Raw genomic sequence first — 25,582 nt, 5'->3', positions numbered from 1 at the left:
TGCCTGTGGGTCACTGGGAAGGAGCAGCCCCAGGTGTATCCTTGAGCAGGGTGGTCCAGCTACCCCTTGAAGCCTGATCCAAGCACCATGAAAGTGAGTGGATGCCTTGTTCATAAAGCACAGAAGGGAAAAAGATGCTGTTGTTTTGCTTAACAAAAGCCCCTTTTATGTTCTCTTGAAACAAGACATCAGTTGTTTGATTTACTTCTGGCTGTGCTGCTGAGGTGCTAAAGTGCAGGTTCTGCTGCAACAACACCAGTGAAATCACAGTTGCACTGCACTTGTTTTCCCTCCCTTCTGGAAAAATAGTCCCCTGTGCCTTTCTTTGAGCCCACAGCAGCCTGCAACTTGGTGTCCTGCAGCAAGCACAACCCTTGTTGTGGAATTCTGGGCTTTCAGGCCTTTTCTGGCATCCTGAGGGGGCCTCTCCAACAGGCACCCACTATTGCAGTGGGGGCATTTGGGTTTGGAGGGGATGTCAGGTGCTGTGGGAATGAGGCTCTATCAGATTTATCACTTCTCAGTCCACTGGCTGTTGCATCTAGTGCTGAAAAATAAATGCTACTGAACTCTGCCGTCTTTAATTGTTGTATAAATTATATCATTGCTTTATGATGTGGCCCTCCTTTTTGCAACGAGTCTCAAGTGCTCAGGTGCTGTATCTTTCCACCTGTCCCTTGGCCATGACTTTGATTTGTTGTGTAATTCTTTAATTGTTGTATAAATTATATCAGTGCTTTATGATTAGGCCCTCCTTTTTGCAATGAGTCTCAAGTGCTCCAGGTGCTGTATCTTTCCACCTGTCCCTTGGCCATGACCTTGATTTGTTGTGTAATTGTTTAATTGTTGTGTAAATTATATCATTGCTTTATGATGTGGCCCTCCTTTTTGCAACGAGTCTCAAGTGCTCAGGTGCTGGATCTTTCCACCTGTCCCTTGGCCATGACCTTGATTTGTTGTGTAATTCTTTAATTGTTATATAAATTATATCATTGCTTTATGATGTGGCCCTCCTTTTTGCAACGAGTCTCAAGTGCTCAGGTGCTGGATCTTTCCACCTGTCCCTTGGCCATGACTTCGATTTCCCATTGATTGTGGTTTTTCTTGCAGCTCCAGACACTTTGCTTTCTGGTCCTCATGTTTACTGTCTGGGCTTTGCTGGGGCATTGGGCAGGGAAGATGGCAAGCTCAGATCCTTGTCCTTGGCCTGGCTTGAGGTTTCACCAGGGAGCTGGGCTGATCTGACCTCTGGCAGTTTTCAAAGGAGTGGACATAGCCCAGATTGAGCTCAGTAATGAGAGGATGAGGTTACTCATGGACACCATGAGCAAAGCCACTCTGCATTCTGCACTCAGAACTCACTGATTTAAGCATGAGGTTTGGATGCGTTCTCTCTTAGGAAAAGAAATTAAAAAGAGAAAAAGCTTGGGACTCAGTACAGAAGTCTGACTATGTAATGTGAAACAGGAAAAATAAAGAAGCAGTGCTTCCTCAATTCACAGAATCAATTAGGTTGGAAAAGACCTCTGAGATCATCAAGTCCAATCTGTGACTGAACACCACCTTGTCTACCAGACCAGGGTACCAAGGGCCACATCCAGTCTTTCCTTAAACACCTCCAGGGATGGTAATTCCACCACCTCCCTGGGCAGCCCATCCAATATCTAATCACCCCTTCTGTGAGGAAATTCCTTCCAATGTCCAACTTAAACCTTCCAAACATAGTTGTGGACTGTGTCCTCTCATCCTGTCGCCAGTGTCCTGGGAGAAGAGGCTGACCCCACCTGGCCACAGCCTCCTTTTAGGTGGTTGTAGAGAGTGACAAGGTCACTCCTGAGCCTCCTTTTCTCCAGGCTAAACAGCCTCAGCTCCCTCAGCCTCAGTCACCTCATGACCTCATGGACTTGTGCTCCAGACCCTTCCCCAGCTTTGTTGCCTTTCCTGGACTTGCTCCAGCCCCTCAATGTCCTTCTTGAAGTGGCCCAGAACTGGACACAGCACTCCAGGTGTGGCCTCACCAGTGTGTTAAAAGTTCAGCTCAGCCTGAAACAGATTCTTTCAGAGGAGTTTTGTTTCTTTTTCAGCAGAATGAAAAAAGCAGATTTTCAGAACAGCCGAAAGTCTCCCCTCCCCATCCTGAACAAAAGCTGTTCATTAATTTTCAGGGCTGTCTAACCATCTTTTAGTGTTTTCATTCTTTTATTATTCAGATCATTTTCAAAGGGAATACACCACTTCAGAATACAAAATCAAAGCAACTTTTTTTTCAGATGGTAAAAATAAATCTTCTAAGATTCCTAGACTTTTTCAATCTTCAACGTGGATGTGTGAAATATTCTGATGTCCCCCATAACTGCATTGTGTATTGGAAGTTTTTACTCACTGAAAGTCTTTGCCCTAATGTGTCGTAGATGAAGAAAGTGCCCTGACTCCTCTGAAAGATGGTTTTGGGTAAACCCCAGGCAGGATGTGGTCTCACCTCCTCATTGCAGCTGATTCCTTATGTACATGTTGCTTTGGCTAAGCTTTTCCAAGAGAGTGTCATTTCTTCAGGAAACAATTCCCAGGTGCATCCTGAGGGCAACTCCCTGTTTGCTGTTCATTTTCAGGCTCACCTTCAAAGCAATTCTGAGATTTTGGCCAGTCTTTAAGAAAACATTACTCATGGCCGTGTTTCACTCTTGTGTGCTCTACCAGCTCAGTAATTTGTGACTTTTTGCTATATTTGTACATAAAAAGGAGGTATGAGGAAACCTGAGATTGCTCCAACTTCTTTTTGGGGCGGGTGACTGTGTGTTCACTCTCAGGAGCTGATTTCAGACAGTGGGGTGGTTTTGTTGAGCTGTAATTTTGTTGAGCTGAGGCTCTGAGATGCACTGGAGCTCTTTATTGCATGGCTGTGCCTTCCCTCCCATGGGGAGACCCGTGTGATGTGCTGCCCTAAAAGCAGGCACAGCCCTTGCCTGTCCCCCAAACTCTGCCCTCCCTCCCCCTTAACCCTGTGCTGTAGATGTGAATAAGTGCTGCTCATCCCAATAGTCCTGCAGCATTAGGATCCCTCCAGGACTAGGACAGTGAGGAGGATTTCAGAGTTAATGACCAGTATTGGAGACAAAGGACATTTGGGACCAAAGAACGGGGTGCTTTTCCTTGCTTACAGCTCTTCCCATGGCTGCCAGGCTGCTTCATGGTTTATTTGGAGAATATGTAGTTTGAACACTTTCAGCCTGGTAGGATGTGACCTTTAGAAGGAAATATTCCAGCTTGCTCTGAATACAAGTGTTTGTGTGTACTGGGTTTGGTGCTGCCCCCTGTGCAGGTGGGAGGGAGCAGGGGGGAGAAGGTCAGTGTCACCATCCCTGCAGTGGCTTATCCTGCTGCCTGGGGCAGGGCTGCTCCAGAGAAAGCCCTGAAAAATGTACCTGGCTTTCCTTTGCTCATGGAAACAAGGGGGATGTTGTCAGGGTTGCTCCCTGCTTCTCATTGGCTTAAATATACACAGCTGATAAACTGTCCCTGCTTTATCAGGTAGCAAACAAGGGCCCAGATTCTCCCACATACACTCCTGCAGCTGCTCTGTACTTTTTGTGACTTAAAGTTGGATTGGAATCCCCTTCTCTCAGGGAGGATCTGGGCATTAATAACACTTCAGGCTGTGAACATTTTGTTGGAAATTCCTTCCTCCCTCCCTCCCTTTTCTCCCTCTCACACTTCCTGTCTCCCGCCTCCTCTCTCTCTCTCTTTCTCCTCTGCCTTCTCTCATCTTATGCTCAGGGACTGTGAGAGTGTTTTTGCAACGTGGGACCTGGTGTTATGTGATACATTCCTTTCTGTTTATGTTTTCTTTCTCACCTCCCTGAGCTGCTTCACCTGCAAGCTTTCCATTGTTTTACCATGACACAAATGCTGTGGATGTTCTCACTAAATTTCTCTAAATGTTCTTACTAAATCTCCTAACCCATATATAAGGAAACATGGCAAGAATTACATGCTGTGACAAAGCACAGCATTTATTTATAGTTTTCTTGTTTTGTTCTAAGGGCTGGATACATTGTTCTTGGTGGTCAGAAAGTATAAAAAACAGGAGATCAGAACCTGCTGTTCTAAGCCCAAATGTTGAGGTTGATGGATTGAAGTTGTGATAAGTAAATTTAGGCTCAGAGTTTCCTGGCAATCTTCTCTGTAGCACATTGTTCATAAACTATCATGTTATAAGAACTTTTATCTCAAGTCTTAAAATGTTTCAGGGTTTTGCATTTTCTTTGGAAGAAAGCTCAGATCTTGGGGCCATGTTATTAGCGTATCAAAAAGAAAATATTAGTTTAAAGTCATTATATTTGTGGGAAAAATGTAACATATGGCTTAAAAATTTGCTTTCAGCTGGTGAACAAAGGGGCATCCCCACCCAACACGTGCTGGGGAAGCTGGGGCAGCTGCACTGATTTTTAAGGCAGGAGCAGAGCTGCTTGGCACCTGAGTCATGCATTTTGAATGCTCTCTGAGGAAAATCTGTCCAAATACTTTGATCACCAGAAGTTTCCTTTGAAACTGGGATGCTGTCTGTGACACTTGGAAAGCAATACAGAGGGCTCAGCACTTTGAAGGTAGCATGCAGCTACCAGATCACTGCAGAAGGGGGTACCAAATCCCAAATCCAGGCCAGGCTCCAGGCTCTGGTCCCAGTCCCACCAGCCCCACCTGCAGTTGAGCTGCTTGATTTTAAGTCTGACATTTAGACCAGATTTGGACATATGGGAAGAACCTGACCCTGGGCCACCTCTCACCCTCAGTGGCAGCCCCCACATAAGTCCAGCTGGGCTGGAGCTGCTCCTCCTATGGTGAGGACAGATGGATGTGGAGGTGGTCCAAGCTCACAGGTCTCTCTCAGCACAAGGGTCAGAGTAGTGTAGAGGTGACCCATACCAACCATGGAAGTCAGAAATTGTACAACTCAGCATATTATTGTGTGATATTTGCAAAATATATGCATGTATATATTTATATTTGAGAATGTAAATTTTTTTGATTACACAGATCAATAAACAAAGCCCAAACTCTTGACAGTTCCTCTATTCTTCCCCTTCAACTCATGCATAGTAATTGAAGGACATTAAATATAACAAGAATAAAGCCATATTTTCCAGACCAAAGAGGCATCTTTAAAATTGATGATTTCCTTTTAGGTTCTCCTTGAGCCTTTAGAACAGAGATTACCTGGATTTGCCCCACCAGACTCTTGCTAGGATTAATCTTGTAGCTGGAAAGTGTTGCATGAGTGTTAATGCCTCCAAACTGCAGCAGTGAGGCAATTAGTAGCTGGGTAAAAGAGATTCTCATTCTCATGTGCTCTTTATCTTTGAAAAACAGTTTAAAAAATTAGAAAAGCCACAAAGCCCAGTATTGCTACCCCAGAGCTCCAGGCTGCCTGGCTGTGTTTTGGCAGGGCTGCCTCACCCATGCTGGCTGCTGCCACAGCTGTGCCTGTCTGTCCACCACGAGGGTTCTGCCTTGAACCATGGTCTGTCTGCATCTACATCACACCCATGATTGCAGGCTCATCTATTCCACCTGCTAATAATTTGGGGTTCTGAAGTTGTGGTTCATACACTGCCAGACTTAGCTGTAGGTGCTGGATGCACACCAGGAGAGCTTTCCTTGGAGGTTCTCCTGACTCCTTTGAGGCCCCAAGATAAGAAGGACGTGGATGGAGCAAGTCCAGAGGAGGCCAGGAAGATACCTGGAACACCTTTCTTGTAAAGACAGACTGAGAGAATTGGGGTTGTTGAATCTGACAAAGAGAAGGTTCTGGGGAAACTTTATTGCCAGCTTTCAATATCTAAAGATATTGAGTGGAGACATTGAAAGGAGATATTGAAAAGATAAAGATATTGAAAGGAGAGCTGGATAGGGACTTTTCACAAGGGCATGTACTGATAGCACAAAAAGGAATGGTTTTAACTTGGAAGAGGACAGGTTTAAGATCAGTTATTAGGAAGAAATTCTTTCCTTTGAGGGTGGTGAGGCACTGGCACAGGCTGCCCAAAGAAGTGGATGCCCCATCCCTGGTGGTTTTCAAGGCCAGGTTGGATGGGGCTTGGAGCAGCCTGGTCTGGTGGGACCTGTCCCTGCCCATGGTAGGGGTATTGGAATGAGTTTATCTTTAAGGCCTCTTCCAACCCAAACCATTCTGTGATCCATGGCTGTAGCTGTGTTCTCACCACTCCAAGCTCTGAGCAGCCTTGGCTGAATTCACACTCTTCCTTTGCAACCCCTTAGCCAAATTTTGGGTGTTGCTGCTCAGTAGTGCTGTCAGTGTGCTGGTATTGAGAGCCCAGTGAAACCTCCTGAGAAGTTTAAAAAAGCAGCAAATCCCTTGTTATCCTCAGTGGGAGAGTGCACAGTGATGAGAAGGAAACAACAGGATCTTCCTTGGAGAGCCATTGATGGGTGAATAAAGGGAGTGCATGAACTTTGAGACTTTGAGGGTTTTTGTCTCTTTTTTTTTTTTTTCCATTGCTTGCTTTTTTAAAATGAGAAGATGCAAAACCGGCTAGTTCACTTCTGTGTGTGAAATGGGGAGTTTCTAAGGTTGGGAAATGATTAAGGAAAATTCTCAATTTGAACTCCCAAATACAGTTTATAACAATCTGAGGTGGAGAGTTGACTCTCAAGTGACACACAAAGATCTTATGGAGGGAAGCTGGACTGTTGAGTGATATTTTATATGGGACACAACATGGGTTAAAGATGCTTTATGGTCTTGGACAAAAAGTTAAATTGCTTCTTTAGACACACATATTACTTGCACAGACTTCTGAGAAAAGCAGCCACTTCACTCAGGACATGGGGGTCGAGTATTTCAGTGTAGTTAAGGCCACCTGTAGCAGCTATATCCATACTCATGTCCCTGTCACACACCCACAGCACCTGGAGGGAGAATGCTGTCCTAGCAGAGCCACATGGCACTGCTGTGGCTCTGCCCTGCACAGCATGGACAGACTTTCACTCTGTGATTTTGTTGATTTCCTTTTGGGAAAGGCCAGACTGGTGGGAGCTTGACAAGGAGGAGAAAAAAAATAAGAAAAGACAACAATACTTTAAAAAAATAGGACAAAAATTTGGTGTGTGAAAATAAACTATAATCGGTTTGTAATTGTAATGCTATGAATGTGATATTTTTTCAATAAGCTAAGCAAACATTGTGCAATAAGGAACTGGCTGTATGTTAAGTCTGAACATTTATAAGCTGAATATGCCTTGGAGTTAATCAGCTTTTTTGCTTCCTCTTCTTTGTTTTGCTGAAATGTCAAAGAGTAACCAGTGTTGATAGAAGATTAGGCCTGAAACATGTATTTCAAACAGATAATCATTGGGAAATCACAACAGAGCACTTGAAATGAGTTAAGGACAGATGTCTCACTGTATGGATATTCAGCACACACTGCAGTAAGGTCATCACTGTATTTGAGGTCACTCAGGGAATTTCTAGCATTAGTAATGGTCTTCCCTATGGAAGTTGGGTACAACAGAGGGATTGTAGGACAATGGTGTCCTGCTTTCAGGTTGGTGTTGTTTCAGCTTGGTTGCAGTAGAGTTACTCTGGACAGAAACATAAAGGAATGGTGGATGCCTGAGCTGTGTAAATGGAGGTGCCTATCCAGGATGTTTCTTACTATCTTAATGCAGCAAAAATGCATCACTACTCCAGGTCTTTCCCTTTTCTGACGCTGTCAATCTGGACAAAAAGAAAATGTAACTTAAAAAGGGCACTCAGGTACTTGGAGTTTTCTGAAAATTGCCTTCCTGTTCTTGAATTTTCTCAGGCAAAATCCGTTCAAGAATAAGGTTTTGGTGGGTTTCCTTCTCATTTTTTAAAGACACTTAAGAGTCAGCTCATCTTTACAGAGAAAGAGCTTATATATGGTATTTGTAAATGTGTGTTCAAATGACTCAAAATAAGTACCTTTTTCAAAAAAGATTGTATTTTACTACATTATACACCTGTACTAGCCTCTGTGACATCTGTGAAGTCGCAAATTATTTTGAAGGCTACAAGTTTTCTAACATTGTTTTTCTCATATTCAAAGTAAGACAAGGTTAGATTCTATTCATAAAGAACACACAGGAGTTTAGATATGTGGCCACGTGTTTGTTGGATCACACACAAATTTAGAAAATTACCTTTTTTATTTATATAACTGAGCCTTGCACTGAATGGTGACATACACAGTCATAATTGCAATGCTTGTCTGGTCATCCTAATTACTTTGCATCCTAATCACCTTGTGCAGTCCATATATATGTATATAGATTAGGAAGGATTAGTGGGAAGGTTAAGTCTGTGTATGCATTTCTTTGTCTTCTTTGTTCCAAGTTCTCAATGTCATCTTCTAGCTCTGAGCTCCAGAGACCTGTTGTTTGTTTCAGTGCAAATAAGGTCCTGCCAAAAGCACAGAATATAAACAAAAATTACAGTGCTGCACCTGTTTGTGTGAGAGAGGGAGAGAGCAGGAGAAATTAACAGTTCCTGGTGCAGTCAAGGGAAACACATTGGAAACTAAAGCCAGGTTAGCCCAGGCCATTCCTGGAGTCGTGGGAAAAGGTGTTTCTCTTCTCTCCCTCCCTGTCTGTCCATGCCCTGGGCTGGCAGAGCAAGACAGAGCCTTTTTGGCCTTGTGCTGGAGCCGTTCTCCTTTTGTGAGCTTGGAAGCGCGTGGCACCACGAGGGTGAGCAATGCAGTGTGTGAGCATGCCAGCACTGCCAGCCTCTTCAGTAAATCAGAGAGCTGAGCCCCAGAAGGGGAGTGTCTGACCATCACCTGCCCTGCACCTTGCCTCTGCTTTCCCAATGCAGCCATTGTTTCCACCATGCACCACAGAGCTGCTACAGAGCAGTTCCCCTCCATGGCAACAGCCACAATGACCAAATCCGGGTGGTTTTCTTCATCCTGGAGGTTTTTTTAGATGATCATACATCTCCAGCCCTCAGGGCTAGCTCTAGTAGAGTTTCTTACTGTGTGAGCAGCTGGTTCCTCCACAGTTCACTTCCCATCTCCCTCTCCCACTCTTGGCATGTGCCAAAATTTGTGGCAGGGATATCAGCCACTTCTGTCTTCCATCAGCTCCCCTGAGGCTTTTCTGTCATTTATAGGAGAGTTAAAAGAAATCTTAAACATAAATAAATAAAAGAAATCTTACACATATCCTAACAGAAAATACCTGACCCAGAGTGGGTTTAGGCTTATAGAACACCAGAGGAACATTTATTCTGCTAAGGCCAGCCTCGGGGAAAATACCTGATCTGTTCTGTCATGGCTAGATAGAGGAAGTGTGGGAATCTGATGAGGAGGAGGAGGAGAAAAAGGAAGCCAAGTTTGAAAAGTTAAGGAGTTTTCCACTTGATTTTTTTCACACTTTGGCTCCAACATGAAGCCTTGAACTGCAGAAGGCAGTATCTGAGGGTAGCTGCAGGATTGCTCTTTGAGGAGACGTTCAAGCCATCTCTACCTCACAGAAAAGCTGCCAGTGTTGGTAACCTGGAGTGCTTTTTCTCCCTAACAGAAGCTGCAAGGAGAGAAAGCTCCCAAGAGCTTGAATGCCACTCTGGCAGAGCTGTTTGGGTTGATCCCTGGGGACGGGGATCCTCTGCAGGAGCGCGGCTCCGACTCCTGCCGGCGCTGCGCCGTCGTGGGCAACTCGGGCAACCTGCGCCAGTCCCAGTACGGCCACGACATCGACTCCCACGACTTCGTGCTCAGGTGAGAGGAAACACTCAGCTACAGCTGCCTTTGCTGGCTCAAATTCACTGGTAATAGGGGGGACAAGTGAGTAAACAAGGTTTCAGGGTCTGCCTAGTGAAACCTGGTACTTAAGTCTAAGTTTCAGGGGCATCAACTATGTGTGTTGGAGATATCACCTTGTGTTTTAGCTTGGATGAAAAAACATTAATAGGTATTGATGGTGTAGCTTGTTCTGCACAGCCCATAATTGCCTGTGTTAAAAAATATAGGAGAAAAAAAGATTTGCATTTATGAGTAAAAGTTATTTCTGCAGCCAGTGCTCACGAGTGATCTTTTAGACATTTAGCTGACTGTATTAGATTTGACTTTCTTTCACTAGTTCATTCTTAAGCAGTGGTAGGGTGGGGAAGCCAAACACACTTTTCAGTGGACAGGAGTCACCTGTTTGGCTGCAGGTAATTTGTAAGGATGGCATTGTTTCTCCCTTTTGAGGCAGCAAGGTTGGCTACTTTGTTCTACTGAAAGGCAAGCAGGAGCTAGGTAAGCAGAGCAATTGGGATATACTCCAATTACAAGGCCAGCTCACCCAAATTTTTTCACTTGAAACAAACTCAGGATGATTTTTTTCTTTCACACCACAGCTGTCAGCACAGTACAATTTGGAGAGCAATAAAGGGCAGGAAGGGAGAGATTGCTCTTGAAATGCCACATGGGGGAATATTCTCTCAAAAGCAACAAAAGCCTTAGTAGGAAGTTGTGCACTGAAGTCAAGAACAAATCAACAAAAGGTCAACACTGTTTGAACTGTTAAGCCACCTTGGCTTCTGATGTGGCTTGAGCATGGCATAGAGACACCTACATCTTCACAAATCGTATCAGGAGCTGCTTCCTTCAGTTGCATGTCTTGCTCCCTGCCAAAAGTACCTCCCCAAAGGCAGAGGCACCAACCTGGTCTTCAGATCCATGAAGGGAAAGGGAGAGCCCTCAACATTATTCCTACAGGTTGTAAATGTGGGACAGCTGCAAATGTGGGAAGCTGCGGTGCTTAACTCTGTGGCCTTCCTTAAGGAGACAGCCCCATTCCTCTGTGGACTTTCTTGTACTGCCTGTCTTACATTTCCAGACCCCTGCAGAAAAGACCTTGCTGGACTCAAAAGCTGGTAGTAATAACTAAAGAGTAACACATCCAGGTGCATGTTCCTGCTCCGAGGCCTTGTCCATCCCATAGCCAGCCATCCCTAGCAAGGGCAAAACTCTGGGTGACCTAATGACTCCTTCAGTCTCAGATTTATATTTGAGTAATCTTAAGCCAGATCTGAGAGGATTGCACAAGGTTTTAGGATTCACCATGGGTGAGAAGAGAAGGTGACCCCTCTATGCATCAAACACAAAATCTCTCTGACCTGAAATTCACTTCCACATGCTCTGGCAATATAGCCAAGTGCAGAGGAGAACCAAGGAGTCTGAGGAGGCACCTTTCCTTCCAAATACCCCACTTTTATTTGTATAACTATCTACTTTCCAACAGAAGGAAGTTCCTACTTGGTCCTTCCTGCTGAGCCTGGGTGTGAGCTCTGCCTTCTGCTGTATGGCACCAACAGCCCCACCATGGTGGCAGGAAAGGTACATGGACCCAAGGGCAGGCTGTAAGATAACCAACATGTCACCCTTGGCTTTGTCTTGATGGAAAGAAAGACCCATATTTGATACCTTTGACTGACTAATCTCAAGGCAAAACACAGAAAGTCCTGTGCTTTTCCAGTGTTTCTACTCAGTGGTGTGGGTCTCTGGCAGGGAAGGCAGTAAAAGGGAACTCAGTAACAAGTCCACGAGCTGGCAGGATACTCTAACTACACTAATAACTCCCTTGAAGGGAGTTAGAAGAAACTTAAGTAATTCACCTGGGGGAGAGCTGCAATAACACAGCCTGGCATAGACTTGATAAACAGATTTTGCCTCTCCTGTTATCATTAACCAGGGCAGCATGTTGCCTGGCAGTGTATGATGCTCCTCATTACCTTGTCAGCTACATCCTTCCTTGTCCTCCCTGTGCTTCTGCCAGGAGCTGAGATAATGTTATTGCAGGGAAAAAAACCATTTTGCTCAGAGACAACTGAGGGGTTTCTCCATGGTTTTGCACAGCACCATGGATTTGTACAAGTTGCTTCAGGGATCTCTAATGTGCACTGTGCTGCACCACAGAAATATGCAAATCTCTGCCACTGAGGAGCTAAAGCATCAGGGAGAGAATTGTTGATGTGTTCCCAGATTGGCTTTCAGAAGTGAACACAGGCACAGAGGCATTTCTGCAGTCCTGAGTCCAGAAATCCCCTCTCTGTTCCCTGTATGGGCCACTCATTTAAGAGGTGGACTCAGTGATCTTTGTGGATCCCTTCCAACTCAGAATATCCCCTGATTCTGTGAATCTGTGATGCATCCAACATGAGGTAGGGCAGCCCTGTTTGGCCAACATGTCTTAACTGAGCCCTGGAGGCCCTGGGCAGATTTCTATGCACCGACCCCAGGGTTCCCTAAAGCACCCCATGTGTGTGCAGTGACCCTGAGTATCTGTTGGAGTACCTACTACAAAGTAAAGAGAGAAAATGAAGGGTCAGCAGCAGGTCCTGTATTTGTCACTGTCTTTGTGTCTATTTGGCACTGACTTTTGTGCCTTTTTGTGGAAGAACCATAAGGAATATTTGCTGCTTCTCATCACACATAGTCTGTTACCCTGACCCTAAGATATACAAATACACCTGGATGGATAAGGGGGAAATGGAACTGCAAGAAGTCAAGCTGATGTACTTCAGGGCAATGTTTTTCTCACCAGCTGGAGGATGCAGCTTTAGGATGAAGTGAGATGTGTCCTCATGGACTCACCACTTTTTTGATGACTGTAAAGGGAACACAGGGATATGCTCAGAAATACACTTGGTACACTCCTGTTCAGTCCAAGGAATTCCACACTAAAGCTGAGCTTTCATTTACTGTTCAGTCACATGGGTTATGATCATTCCAGCTTGCCTGAGGACCCCTACACCTCTCAGGGCTGTCTGAAGACCCTGCATATAGGACTCTCCTGAGCCATGGCAGTATATTCCTGACCCCAAGCAAATGACTTGGTGAAAACTCACATGTTCTTGTGCTTCCCTAATTCGCCTTCTGTCTCAATTCTTATTTTCGGGCTGCAGAATGAACCGTGCCCCCACTGCTGGCTACGAATCAGATGTTGGGAGCAAGACCACTCACCACTTTGTTTATCCTGAGAGCTACAGAGAGCTGGCAGCAAATGTGAGCATGATCCTGATCCCCTTCAAAACCCTGGATCTGCGCTGGGTCATCACCGCTCTCACCACAGGCACCATCAATTTGTGAGTAAGGGCAGGCACAAGGGGTGGGAGCTCCATATTTCATGCTGCTATAGGAGATGGTAGCCTATGTGGGGCAAATCCCTGCTTCTGGTAAGGCCTAGGGCTGCTTTACAGACCCTCTCAATTCAGAGTTCAGCCCTAAACACTTGATTTCTAGGAAAAGTTTAATGTTATGATTGTTGTTGAGGCAAGGATCAAGATCCAGTCCCTTACGTCTCCAGTGGTCTCAGAGAAATGAAAAGGGAAGTTTTTGCTGGTGGAGGTGACCAGTTTGGTGAGAAGACTTGAGCTTTGGGGTTCAGTGCCTCATTTTGGGCTTTTCTGCTCATGCCTCCTCCTCTCTGGTTCCTTGGGACACATCCTTGGTGTGGATGCAATGGGACAGAGAGAGAGAAACAGCAAGCGTTTCTCACAGCGGCTTGTGAGAAGTTGTAGAGAGTTGTAAAGATGTAATAACTTGTTAAGTATAAACAATCTGCAAATGGTGTTTTTCTACTTCATCTCTCTGTTCTTCTTAAAGACAGTGTGAAGTTGTTTTTGTTAGTTAGCCAATCAAATAAAATCTATCATATCACTCTATAAAAACTGTGTGGTTCTCTTGAGTAAAGCCTTCTTTGCTCTTTCTACAATACTACCTCCTGCCTGTTCCTGTGTTATTCTCAGCACAAGAATAACACCTTGGGAGTCAGTGCACTTGCAGAAGAGGACGAGGAGGCAGAGAGGGCTGTGCAGGCTGCTCACCTGAGGCAGGGAGAGCAGATGCAGACCACAGCACTTAGTGCCCTGTCCAGAGGATGAGCTCCCCTGGATATGTTGGTCAGGAATTTGGTCTGTCTTTCCTGGTGGAATGTGACTGAGAACTGTGCAGAGGAAACAATGTTTTTTGTGTCACCTGCATGTCTTAACCTTAAATTCAAGAGTTCTACTTGGCAATGATGTGGCACATTGGAATTTATTCCCCAGTTCTTTTCTGAGTGCTGTCAGAAGTAAAGGTTGTCTCCTGCTAGATTTATGGAAGCACCAGAATTAGAAATGTGATCAAAATGCATGTTTCTTCTGGAAGCCTGCTAGCAGATTCTTTTCCTCCCTCTAAGCTGGCTTTTCCTAATCCAGAGAATGAAATATGTGACATTTGTACTGTGTGTGAGGTTATCTGCTGGATGTGAAACCACAGCCCTGTGGGGTTGCTTGGTGACACTCTGCTCCACACAGGCAGCAAGAGCAGATCAGATTGCTTTACTCCAGAGAGAAAGAGTTCAAGACATTTAAACTTTTTTCCCAATTCCAAAGTCTCAGAATATTTAAACTTGGAAAAGTGTGTCTGGGGCTTGCTGACTGGGCATAAGACCCACTTCACAATTTTAAGACTCTTTGATGGAAAAACAAATGAAGATTTATTTCTTCTCTTCATTTCCTTTTCTCTCTTTGTAGATACATTTTAGATTCTTTTCATTTATTATTAAGATTCCCTTAACTTGTAAAAAATCTGTGTTAGATTCCTTTTACCTTTTTTATCACCAGCATTTAATACATACAATCACAAACTGGCTTGAAAAAAATCCACTTTGAAGACACACTCATAACTTGGAAATATCAGTACACTTAGAAAAGTGTACCACTCACTACAAGTCATTGGGGTGCTGAAACCTGTCCAGAGAAGGGTCATGGAGCTGGGGAAGGGTCTGCAGAGCAAGTCTGATGAGGAGCAGCTGAGGGAGCTGGGGATGCTCAGCCTGGACAAAATGATGCTCAGGGGGGTCCGTACCAATCTCTCTAACTGCCTGACAGGAGCTGTAGGCAGGTGGGGGTCAGTCTATTCTCTCAAATAACAACAGACAGGAAAAGAGGAGATGCCTCAAGTTTCACCAGGGGAGGTTTAGATTGAATATCAAAACCAATTTCTTCACCAGAAGAGTTGTCCAGCACTGAAGCATGGGAGTGGTGGTGTCACTGTCCCTGAAAGGATTTAAAACACTATAGGTGTGGCTCTTAGGGACATGGTTTAGTGATGACTTGGCAGTGGTAGGTTAACTTTTGGACTCAATGATCTTAGAGGTCTTTCCAACCTAAATGATTCTATTGTTCTATAATTTACATAGGCACATGTTTTTCAAGCAGGTCCACTGCCTGTCCCTGCCCCAGGAGAAAGCTCTTGGTGCTTCTGAGCTCTGAGCCCTGCACTGATTTCAAGTGAGCCCTTAGCCTGTTAGGGAGATATAACTGACCACAATGCAGTCACAGCACATGAAAGGGAAAACACCTTTGCTTAATAAATTACAGGATATATTATATATTTATAATTAGATTGTATACATGGGCTTGGTAAGCATCTGGTATAAATTAGTGTGCAATTATTTAACCACATGAAAGAAATACCACTATTTTAAGATATTTGCCGTACTCAAAACTGAGAAATTGCATAATTAATAAGCTGGAATAGTAAAAGCAGAAAATCATAAGCATGCAAATCATAGCAATGTACACAGCATAATTTTAGCCTTGTAGAATTAACCTATGAGCCTGCATTAAACACACAGTGTCAGATAATGGATATAAGGAAATTGTTGAGTGCACATTTTTAAAGGGAAGAAAGCATGAAAGAAAAATAAAACACATTTGAAAGTCAGTATTTTAGAAAGGAAGAAGTACTTATCTCCTTACCCTGGTCTGCTTGGGCATTGTTCCACGTGCACAGGCTGCATAGTGTCAGCTGAGTTTAGGCTAACAAGAACCCAAGTGCACTCATAGCTAAAAAAGATAAGCATCCTGTATTGGTTAGACTTTTACACAGTCTTTAATTTTCTGTATGAAAGAATTTCCTCAAACTCAAAACCTGTGAGTTAAATATATTCCTCTCTTAGTATTACCATAATCCATGCAATTTTTTATGATTCAAAACAAAAGCCAAACTTCAGATTGCCTTAATATTAGCTTCAATTGACAGCTGAGTGATTCTCTCAGACATTCTCAGTCCCATTTGACTGATGTGTTTCCATCTAAAAACATCTTTCTAGGACTAAGGATTGTTCCAGAAAAGACTAAGAAATGCCTTTTCTGGGGTAGGAAACTTTCAGACCCTCAGGAGCCATATATTTACCCTGGTTGCCTTCACTTGTAAACCTTCTAGGAATCTGTATGGTGAAAAACCTCCACTCTGTTTGGCAAAGACAGTTACTGTATTCCCTAAAATGTTACACATCTCGGGTCAAGGGTTCAGTAAATGTTTTGTACAATGAAATGAATGTTTTGTACAGGGTCACTGACAGATTCCACTGGAGCCCTGCAAAGTGCTTCATGGAAGATGTTTCCCAGCTGATGTTCCACTGCCTGCAGCCACCTCCATCACAGGTGTCACTGTCCCACTCCTGTTTGGTACCTCCTGGGTCACTCATTCCCTGGCTGCCCTGCAGCCCAGGTTTTACATGACTATCAGAGCAGAGGTCTTAACCAAGTGTGCCAATATTTTCTGTGTCATTTTATGAAATTCTGCAGTCACATGACAGCAGGACTTGGGTATTTCTTCTGAAACAATGAAGCAGATCTTGATTAAAATGACTAATATATCATCTGACAAAAGCTCCAGCAGTCTCCTGGTTAGATCAGAGATGTCCACAAGTACTGTCATGACACTGCATTTTCATCTCTTTGGTCTTCTACTGTATCTATCCATGAAACTCAGCCCTCTTGTTTCTTCCACGTCACTTTTTTAGAAAAGATTAACTGTTTATTTATATGATACTAAGTAGATTCTACCAGCAAAGAAGCCCTTTTTGTCTTCCTGAGCACAAAAAGGGGATGGGATCACCAAGACTGTGTTTACTGATTTGCTGATCAAGGTCAGGCATGGGCTGCAGCTGCAAGGACATATTTGAGAAGTCTGCATGAGTTCCCTTTCCCCACCAGCATCACCTCCTAGGAGCATTGGAACCACCATCTCCTCTTTCACTGCCTCCAGCCCAGAACACAGGAGAACTTTGCCAGGTCACCGCTGGTTTGGGCAGATTCAGACTAAGTTTTAAAAGTGATGATGTTCCATGGTTCAAAGAAAATAAAACCTTGATGACAGGAACCTTGTCACCAAAACCCAAGTGAAAACATTGAGATTGAACTAATGGAAGGTAAATTGGTGCTTTAGCACAACCCATCTAAAAAGTGTGCAGGATATATTTTGGGATATACTCCAATTACAAGGCCAGCTCACCCAAATTTTTTCACTTGAAACAAACTCAGGATGATTTTTTTCTTACAGCACTCGTGATGAGCTGTGCAATGCCAGCACACACTGTGTATGAGATATGGGGAATAAAAGTTTTTTTCATTTTCAAGACATGACTCGTGATTTCAACCCAGTCATAAGGTGTAACTTGGAAGTTTTATGCTGGAAACTGCAGGAAGCCTTCAGCATCCCCCTGGGGAGGAGGGAAAGAGCTCTCTGAGAGGGGCTATGTGCTGGGAATGCCCGAGTTCCATATAACCACAGAACTGGTGAACTCTGCTGCCACCGGCTCTGAAAATCATGTGGTAGCTCCGAGTGTTAGGAGAGGAAAAGTCTCCCCCTGGTGGGAGAAGGTTTTTCTGCCATGAAATTAAATGGAAAGTCTTTCCCATCATCAAAGAGCAAAGACTGCAACAGTAATGATCCAAGAATTAGAAGTCTCAAGCTCCACATAGTATTGACTCTACAGTATTTTCTCAACTAAATCTTCGTGTCCTACTGTCAATAATTACCTTGAATATTTAAGAATGTAATAGTTTCCTATAAAATTGCTTCAGTGACAGCTCAGGTTTTTTCCTGCTGTTACTTAATTGCAGCCTCATTTTACAACTTCTTGAATTTATTACTTTAGAATAATTTGAATTTATCACTGTATGTGAAGAATATTCTTTCTTTGGAATTAGATGAAAATACTAATAAGTTGGGCTTTTATAGATAATGGTGCTGTCTTTCTTTTTTCTTTAACAGCACTTATGTTCCAGTTCCAAGGAAAATCAAAGTCAAAAAAGAAAAGGTGAGCAGTGCTGGTTTGTGGATTTGTTCTGCTAATTTATTTGTAGGTCTTTTGCCTGTTTGGGAGACTGCAAGAATCCAAGCAAGCCCTTGACATTGATAAAAAGTTGCAGCCAAAATACAGACACTTTAAAAGGCTCAGTTAAGCTAAGATTTGGCTCCTGTGTGCCATTTAGGCCATAGATCAACCACTAAATAACTGTGGTTGGAAAGAAATTGCTTTTGTGGCTATGCCATCGCATGAGCTCTGTGCTGAAGGTTGCATCACTTCCTCTGGTGCTGCTCAGGAACATAAAAAGTGCAGCATTGTCCTCCACAGTAACTGCTCTGTTCCTACCCATTGCACCATTTGTATGTAATGATACTGAGGAGAGATTTCAGAGGTTTTCTTGAATAATTTTAATATTTGAACACCAAGGGTGTTCCTGACCCCCAGGTCAGTTCCTTGTAATAAGGAGCTAAGTGAACTTTGAACACATAAAGCAGTGTGTTTCCAGGTCAGTGCAGAATTCCTGGTGCTAGGCTCTTAGCCCACAGCTGCAGTAATTACCTGTACCCAATTAAACAAGCTTGGAGGCTGAGCTCAGGCCAGGTCCAGCAAGGTTTGTTCCAGGTCTCACAGGCAATGCTCAAGCACAGTGTGCATGAGAGCACAGACAGGGACAGGCTGGAGGCAGGATTTGCCATGGGGCAGGATGTTGATACCCATGGAGGAACTTCAGCCCCTGTGCAAAGACTTCTGCTGGTGTAGCTGCATGGTTTGGCTTTAACCCAGGCAGGCTCTTCCTATAACCAGGAAGAACCTCTGGCTTCCAGAGAAACAAAGGTCTCATTCTCTCAGCCTTTGGGGAGACTGATTTTCCAAAGAAGTACAGGTGTCTAGTCCATCAAAGGCTGTTAAGGTATGGCATTAGTTCCAGAACATTAAAATTACAAATTAAGGCACACACCTTTCATTCAAGAGGCCAGGTTTTGCCAAAGCCTTCAGGTGACACCCTGAGCTAGTATCAGTTTATTTTCCTTTGCTTCAAACCATGGACCTCTAGGGTGCAATAAATAATCCCTTAGCTCATCCTGACCTGTTGTGAGGTACATGACAACCTCTGCAACACCCCTGTGAGAAGCACCAGGGCAGGTTGTTAAACTCACAGCACAGCTGAGTGGCAGCAGCCCAGGGTACAGTGATATGCAGCAGCTCCCTGAGCATGAGAGGAGAACCCTGTGTTTCTTCCCAACTGTGCAATGCAAAACAGCCTGTGAGAAGAGATTACACACAGATGCAACATCAGCAATTAACCTCTGACTTGTAAAAGGAAAAGCCTTGCAGCTAACCAAATACCACTGAAATGCTGTCACTCTAATTACAAACACAGCATGGAGGGAAAAGTCTCTGTTTGCCTCACTCAGGGGAGGGGGTTCAAACCAAGGGCTCCTACCAGTCCTTGGATTTACTGTACTCTCAAATTAAATCCTGTAATTTATCTTAAGTGCTCTGTCTCTGGGAGATGACCTTTGTGAGATAAACAAATGCATTTTATGTCTTGTAAGAAAAAAACCATACAGCATAGAAAAATGGCATATTTGAAAAACAAGATAAAAGATAAAAAAAGATAAAAGAAGCATACACGACCTGATAGGCTTCCTGATAGTTGCATTTGGCCCTTGGTTTCCTTAGATCTGTACCTGTAGAGGTACCAAGACATGGCTGGCACATTGTGCAGAAAAGGCAGCTGTTCTTATGTTCCCACTCAAACTGATGGGAGCTGATGATCTTAGGGGTCTTTCCCAACCTGAATTAATCCATGGTTCTGTGAAATGTGTTGTGGCATCTCATGTTTGCCTTGTTCAGGACTCCAGCTCCCCAGAGCTCACCTGCAGGCTGCAGGGCGAGTTGAATGGCCAATGCCTAATTTCCATGTCACTTGTGCTGTTTCATTCCCATTGATTTCAGTAGGAATCTCCAGGATTTACTTTACTGCAAGCAGGAGGGATATCAAGACCAAGGAAGGGCTATTGATGTGTAATTGCACATGAGAAGTACTCCTGAATGCCCTTAATATGGGACTTATTTTTGCCTCCAAGGAATAACTATTATTCCTTTCTTACCCCATCCCCTACCCCAGTGTCCTTTAGGAATGATGTGGTATCTTGTTTTTTCCCCAGGGTATGTTACTAATGAGTCTTTCTCTCCAATTCTGCCTAGATCCTGGTTTATAATCCAGCTTTTATGAAATACATCTATGAAAACTGGCTGGAGCATCATGGGAGATACCCCTCCACAGGCCTTCTGTCTTTGATGTTTGCTCTCCATGTCTGTGATGAGGTAAAGTCTGTCTGTGTGTGGATATATGGATAAAAATCAGGACATTTCACACTGAAGAGCCAGGAACAACCCCTGGCCATTCACTCAGCCTTTGTTTCCCCCTCTCCACCTTGTCTTCAAACATGTGCAGACTCCTCAGAAGCATGCAGACACGCTCCAGTGCCAGTGAAAGATTTTTTTAATGTCAGCAAATCATTTTACTATGTACTCCAGGAGAATATAATTAAACATAAACAGAGATTCCAGCTGGTATCAAAAGACATCTAAACATGAATGGTATCTGTGCCCATCTTGCTAGTGAAAGTTTGAATTCTATTTTGTCTCCTATTTTCAAACTCAGGCTTGTGGGTTTATACTGTAGGTTGTAGTAAGTACCTTTGCTCCTGGGGAAATTCCCTGGTTTGAGTGATGTGAGGTGCCCCAAGGTGACTGGAGACTCAGCTAGTTAGAGTAAGGCCAGGTCAGCTCTACAAAATCCTGCAAGTATGGGCTTGTCAGCATGGTGCATCAAAATCACTTTGCTGGCAAAATCCCTGTCCTGGACACACATCTGCTGCTGAGAGTTTTGCTTGGAGAGGTGATGGAAATACTCCTAAAGATACTGGAAGAAATGCTATCATAGTCACAGCAGGTTGGCTGGAGCCTGTTTTCTGATAAGCAGGCAATGAACAAGGCTCTGACATTACCAAAACCAACTTAAAAATAGTTCATATTTGAATGGACCTGGGTGTGGTTGGTTTAGGGAGCTGGTTTGGGGCTATGACCCATTCTAATCCAGCAAGACTTACCACCACTCTCAGTGTAAATAAATCACTGGTGATGTTTGGACTGTTACCATCAGAGGAGACAGGCATAGCCATTGACAAACGAGCCTTTGGGAGGGGAGAGGCTGTGGCTGGGTACACATGCAAAGAACATAAAATCCATCTTTCTCTGAAGTAACTGCAAATATCATATAGTCAAGCATATAAGGGTAGTCACCTTAGGTCATTATTTGGAAGACCAGGAGAAAAGCAAATTTTTTTTTCACTTTTTGTGGCTTAAATCAGCTGAAGAGGAGATTCCCATCCCAAGCCACGGATCTCCTGAGGTCAATCATGCCTAAGGGATAGGAATGCATTTTCATATTGCTAAACAAGAATTAATGGATAGAAATCTCGTTTTCCCTCTGAGTTCAGATCTGGTGGTGTCTCAGCATAGCTTAGGATGTCACATGCCCTGGGTAGGCCTTGGGCTGTTTCTCTGTGGTCCTGTCATGCAGCAGGAGAGCTCGGGACACCACTGAGCACCTCAGGTGCTGCTGCCTGTAAATATACTGAGAAGAAAGAGTTTCTTCAGCACTTCAGATGAAGAACAATTACTTTCCAGTCCATAACACTAGTTCTCCCTTCCCTCCTAGGTGAATGTGTATGGCTTTGGAGCAGACAGCAAAGGACACTGGCACCATTACTGGGAGAACAACACTTCAGGTGGGGCTTTCCGGAAGACCGGCGTCCATGACGGGGATTTTGAGTTCAATATAACTTTGACTCTTGCCTCCATTGAAAAAATAAAATTCTTCAAGGGCAGATGACCCTGGCCATGGGGACAAGTGGGGGCTGCAATTTCCAGCATGCAGCAGAACAAAGCTCAGTGAAGGTGATCTGGGCACCAGCCAGGTTTGAATGCGTGGATCTGCAGTGGGTTTGGAGCATCTCACACCGCAGGGACGAGGCTGAGGCTTCCAAGCTGCACATGATTTCCCATCCTGGGATAGCTGGGAGCTGCCAATCAGCTGGAATAAATTAATCTCTGCTTAGGCTCTATGGCTCAATTCTTGAATTACTGATGAAAGATCTGCCTGTTGCAATTAGAGGAAGCCTGAGCACGGGAACTGCTGTCTGTGTGTCTGTTCTCTCCTCGAGCAAGGCAGCAGATCCTTGAAGAAGAGTGAAAGTTACTTCTGGGACCTGAAATCTGCTAAGGCAGCTGTGAACATCATAGTAAGGATTACCTCAAAGAAATGAATTCACTTCTGCTGTTGGTGTTCTTTTTGAACCACCTCTTCTCTGTTCTCTTATTACTTCTGTTTTCATGCTGTATTAAGGAAAAACATGATGAAGTTGCCTGGAGGAGTAACTATTTCAACCATTGCCTCATTTTGCATTGATAGTGTCTAGAAAATATGAATCAAATCATCTCATGTATTATTTAATATTGCTTCCTACACAGCCATAATGATGGAGGAAATAATACTGAAAACTCCAGGAAAAAAATGGCCTTTTTAGCCACTTCTTTGTCTCATTTGATTATATGTAATTTTTGGGGTTTTTGGGGGTGTTTTGGTGGAAAATACTCTGGATTGGGGTTTTTTTTTAATTTATTTTATTTAATCAGTTTAAAATTGGAAAGTTGGAAAGTGGACTTTCTTCAAGTCATTTATATGTGCCTTTTATAATTGTGCAACAAATGTGATTTTTTTTTAAGATGACAAACCCTAAATTCAACATTTTTATAAAAGGGGGAAAAATTAACCAAAGTTTAGCTTCTGTCTGGTATGCTTTTGTAGTCAAAACCAATAATAACAACTCCTATATTGTATTTGAACAAACACAAATAAGACAATTTTTGAAGGTAGCTTTTACCTTTTTTATGGAAAAATATTCAAAAGTCTCAATGAAAAATTTCTTCTTAATTTTTTTTACAAGTTTAAAAATGCAGTATCTCTTTACAAAGTCTCTATCCAAAATGGAAAAAAAAAATCATGGTTTGGAATATTAACTAGTTATACAATAAGAATCTTTTGCTCTGTAGCAGCACCTACAAAGACACAGTCTGTCCAAGCTCATCTTAGAGCATGAGACAATTTCAAAATCATGTACATCTCTGGAGAAATGAGTATATTGATGTCACTACCCCCAGGCAGTGAGAGGAGGGAAGTTACAATGGAGGTTTTATTCTCACAGATTTTTGCTGGAATCAATGCATTAAAGCTTCAAGGACAGATAAAGTGTAAATCCAAGTTCAGTCAGTGAAGAATAGAAAACTGTGGTCCTTTCTTCTCCATATGATGAAAACAGGACTCATGGATTATGGATCCACTTTCAGCCTTGGTGAAACCAGAGGAGTTCTTGCCACAGGCTTCAAAGAACTTTTGATCAGGCTTGGGAAAAATGGCATATTTAATTTTTAATGTATCACATTGGTTGGAATTTCTGGCAAAAAAAAATCCTCATCTAAACCTCCTCTCTTCTATGCACCAGTTGTGGCAGAATGTCCAAGCAGATGAGTTTCTGAGTCAGTGAAAACCCTTCAACAGTGATGTACTTCATCCAAGATTTATCCCCTTGTCTTTCTGCACCAGTTGGTACCAGTGAGGTGCCCTCCAAGGCAGCAGCACATGGCACAGTGTCCTGGGCACAGTGTCCTGGGCACTGGAATTTTGGGCCTCCAAGGCAGCACCCCATACCAACATGAATTGCTTTACCCATGTGAGTATTACTGGACTTGTGGCTCATAAAGAGCCAAGAATGCCAAAAGCCTGTGTGGGAGTTGAGCTCCCTCAGCTCGTGTGACCCTTCATTGCAGCAATATGGAAAGGGCAGGATTTTCAAATCCTCAAATCCTCATGATGAGACCTGTTCACAATCCTCATGTCAAGAAGCCATTTCCCAGCATGAACTGACCTGGATGTCACAGGCACAGCAGATTTGATGGGCTCACTGTCTTCTACAAGTCCTTTGTGAAAGAATGAAGCATTACTGCCTGAACCATGTTTGTTTGCTTTAAGGATTCCAGCTTGTTTAGATTGCTGTTAATCAATATGGCTCTTGTGAGATGCTGCAGTAATACAAACAAAGCAAGTTTAAGAGGTAAAAGACTAGTGTAAAATGCCAGTCATAGCTTCACAGTGTGGCTGGATTTTGGAGCTTCAAGTACTTTTCTTTTTTTCCTCATAGACAAGTATTAGTAATTCAGAAACATTGACTGCTCTTTCAGTCATTTTTAGAAAGACTTGGAAGAAAACTCTTGGTGGTTAAATCCCTTTGATGTTTTGTTGTTGGGGTTTTTTTGTTTGTTTTGTTCTTTTTTTAATCACAGGGAATCAAATCAATTTGGAATCAAAAATAGTGGAAAAAGAAGCCAGCTATATTCTAGCCTGTGTTATTTGAAAGTTTTCTTTTGCTGTTCTAATAAAATTTCTATTTCCCCCTGAACATTCTGCCTCTGACAGCACATATAAAACCTCATGGCTCATACATGCAGATAGATTTAGTGTCTTCATCATGGAACAAGCTGCAATTCCCATTTAATTTTGTTGCCAACAGCAAGCAGTAACTGTGTACCACTGATGTCCATTTTTCAGAGTGTAAGGAGAGCAGAGAGTGGATCTCTCCAGGTGTAGGATGAGGAATAGTCTGTGCCATCATGTTTCTGTTCCAGGGGAACTTTTTCTAGAGTCCTTTAGGCAGCTGACTGTTGTGTTTGAGTCTTGTCTCAGTTTCTCCACAATTTTGCTGCTCTTTCAATTGCCTTCAGAATCAGGAGATACCAACAGATGATGCTGAGGGAAAAATTAATTCCTACTGGCATTGTTGAAGACTGTTTTCCTATTAGAAACTTTTTGGGTTTATTTAGTTTAAAAGAATCGAGGAAAACATTTAACAACATGTCAAGGCTTCAAACTCTTGGACTGTATTTGCCACCACTGCAAAATCTCTGAAGCACTCCTTGAGTGTGTGTTATGTTTTTTACCAAAGCCAAATCTCTTGAGCACTTTTTTCCTCCCATGTCCAGGTTTTCTTTGTACTTTTCTCTGACTACACAATCAATTATTATTTTTTTTCTCTAATGGTGGGAGTCTCACACAATCATTTGTTGACACTTTATTTATTTAATTTTTCAGTATGATATGAATCAAAATAAATTTGTTATTGTAATCAAATCAAAGTGTTTCTGTGCACACTTCTTTGTCCTCCAGTACTTTCATTAACTCCTAGAACCTCCTCTGTCATGGAACAGTGTAATGAAACTTATTCCTCACACCCATCTAGTTGGACTCAGTGATCTTAAAGATCTTTTCCAGCCTTTATGATGCTGTGATCCCTTGGGTGACAGTGGCATGTTTCAGGCTGCTTGTGATCATCACACTGCTCACATG

At 43.2% G+C, this 25,582-nt stretch overlaps 1 protein-coding gene across 1 annotated transcript in view; it reads left to right on the top strand.

Moving 5' to 3' along the window:
* The window catches only part of ST3GAL1 (ST3 beta-galactoside alpha-2,3-sialyltransferase 1), a 79,390-nt gene extending 54,019 nt beyond the window's left edge, over positions 1–25,371 (top strand). The window contains exons 3-7 of the mRNA XM_071421842.1: positions 9,562–9,758; positions 12,932–13,111; positions 18,075–18,120; positions 20,323–20,442; positions 21,842–25,371. Of these exons, the coding sequence (XP_071277943.1) occupies positions 9,562–9,758; positions 12,932–13,111; positions 18,075–18,120; positions 20,323–20,442; positions 21,842–22,015 (717 nt within the window). The 3' untranslated portion in view covers positions 22,016–25,371. The remainder of the gene's footprint in view (positions 1–9,561; positions 9,759–12,931; positions 13,112–18,074; positions 18,121–20,322; positions 20,443–21,841) is intronic.
* Positions 25,372–25,582: the final 211 nt, after the last annotated feature.

This window comes from Agelaius tricolor, unplaced genomic scaffold, assembly GCF_023055355.1.
Source record: "Agelaius tricolor isolate 1412-34295 unplaced genomic scaffold, bAgeTri1.0.p SCAF_2, whole genome shotgun sequence".
Lineage (NCBI taxonomy): Eukaryota > Metazoa > Chordata > Aves > Passeriformes > Icteridae > Agelaius > Agelaius tricolor.
This window is presented reverse-complemented; position numbering and strand designations above follow the sequence as displayed.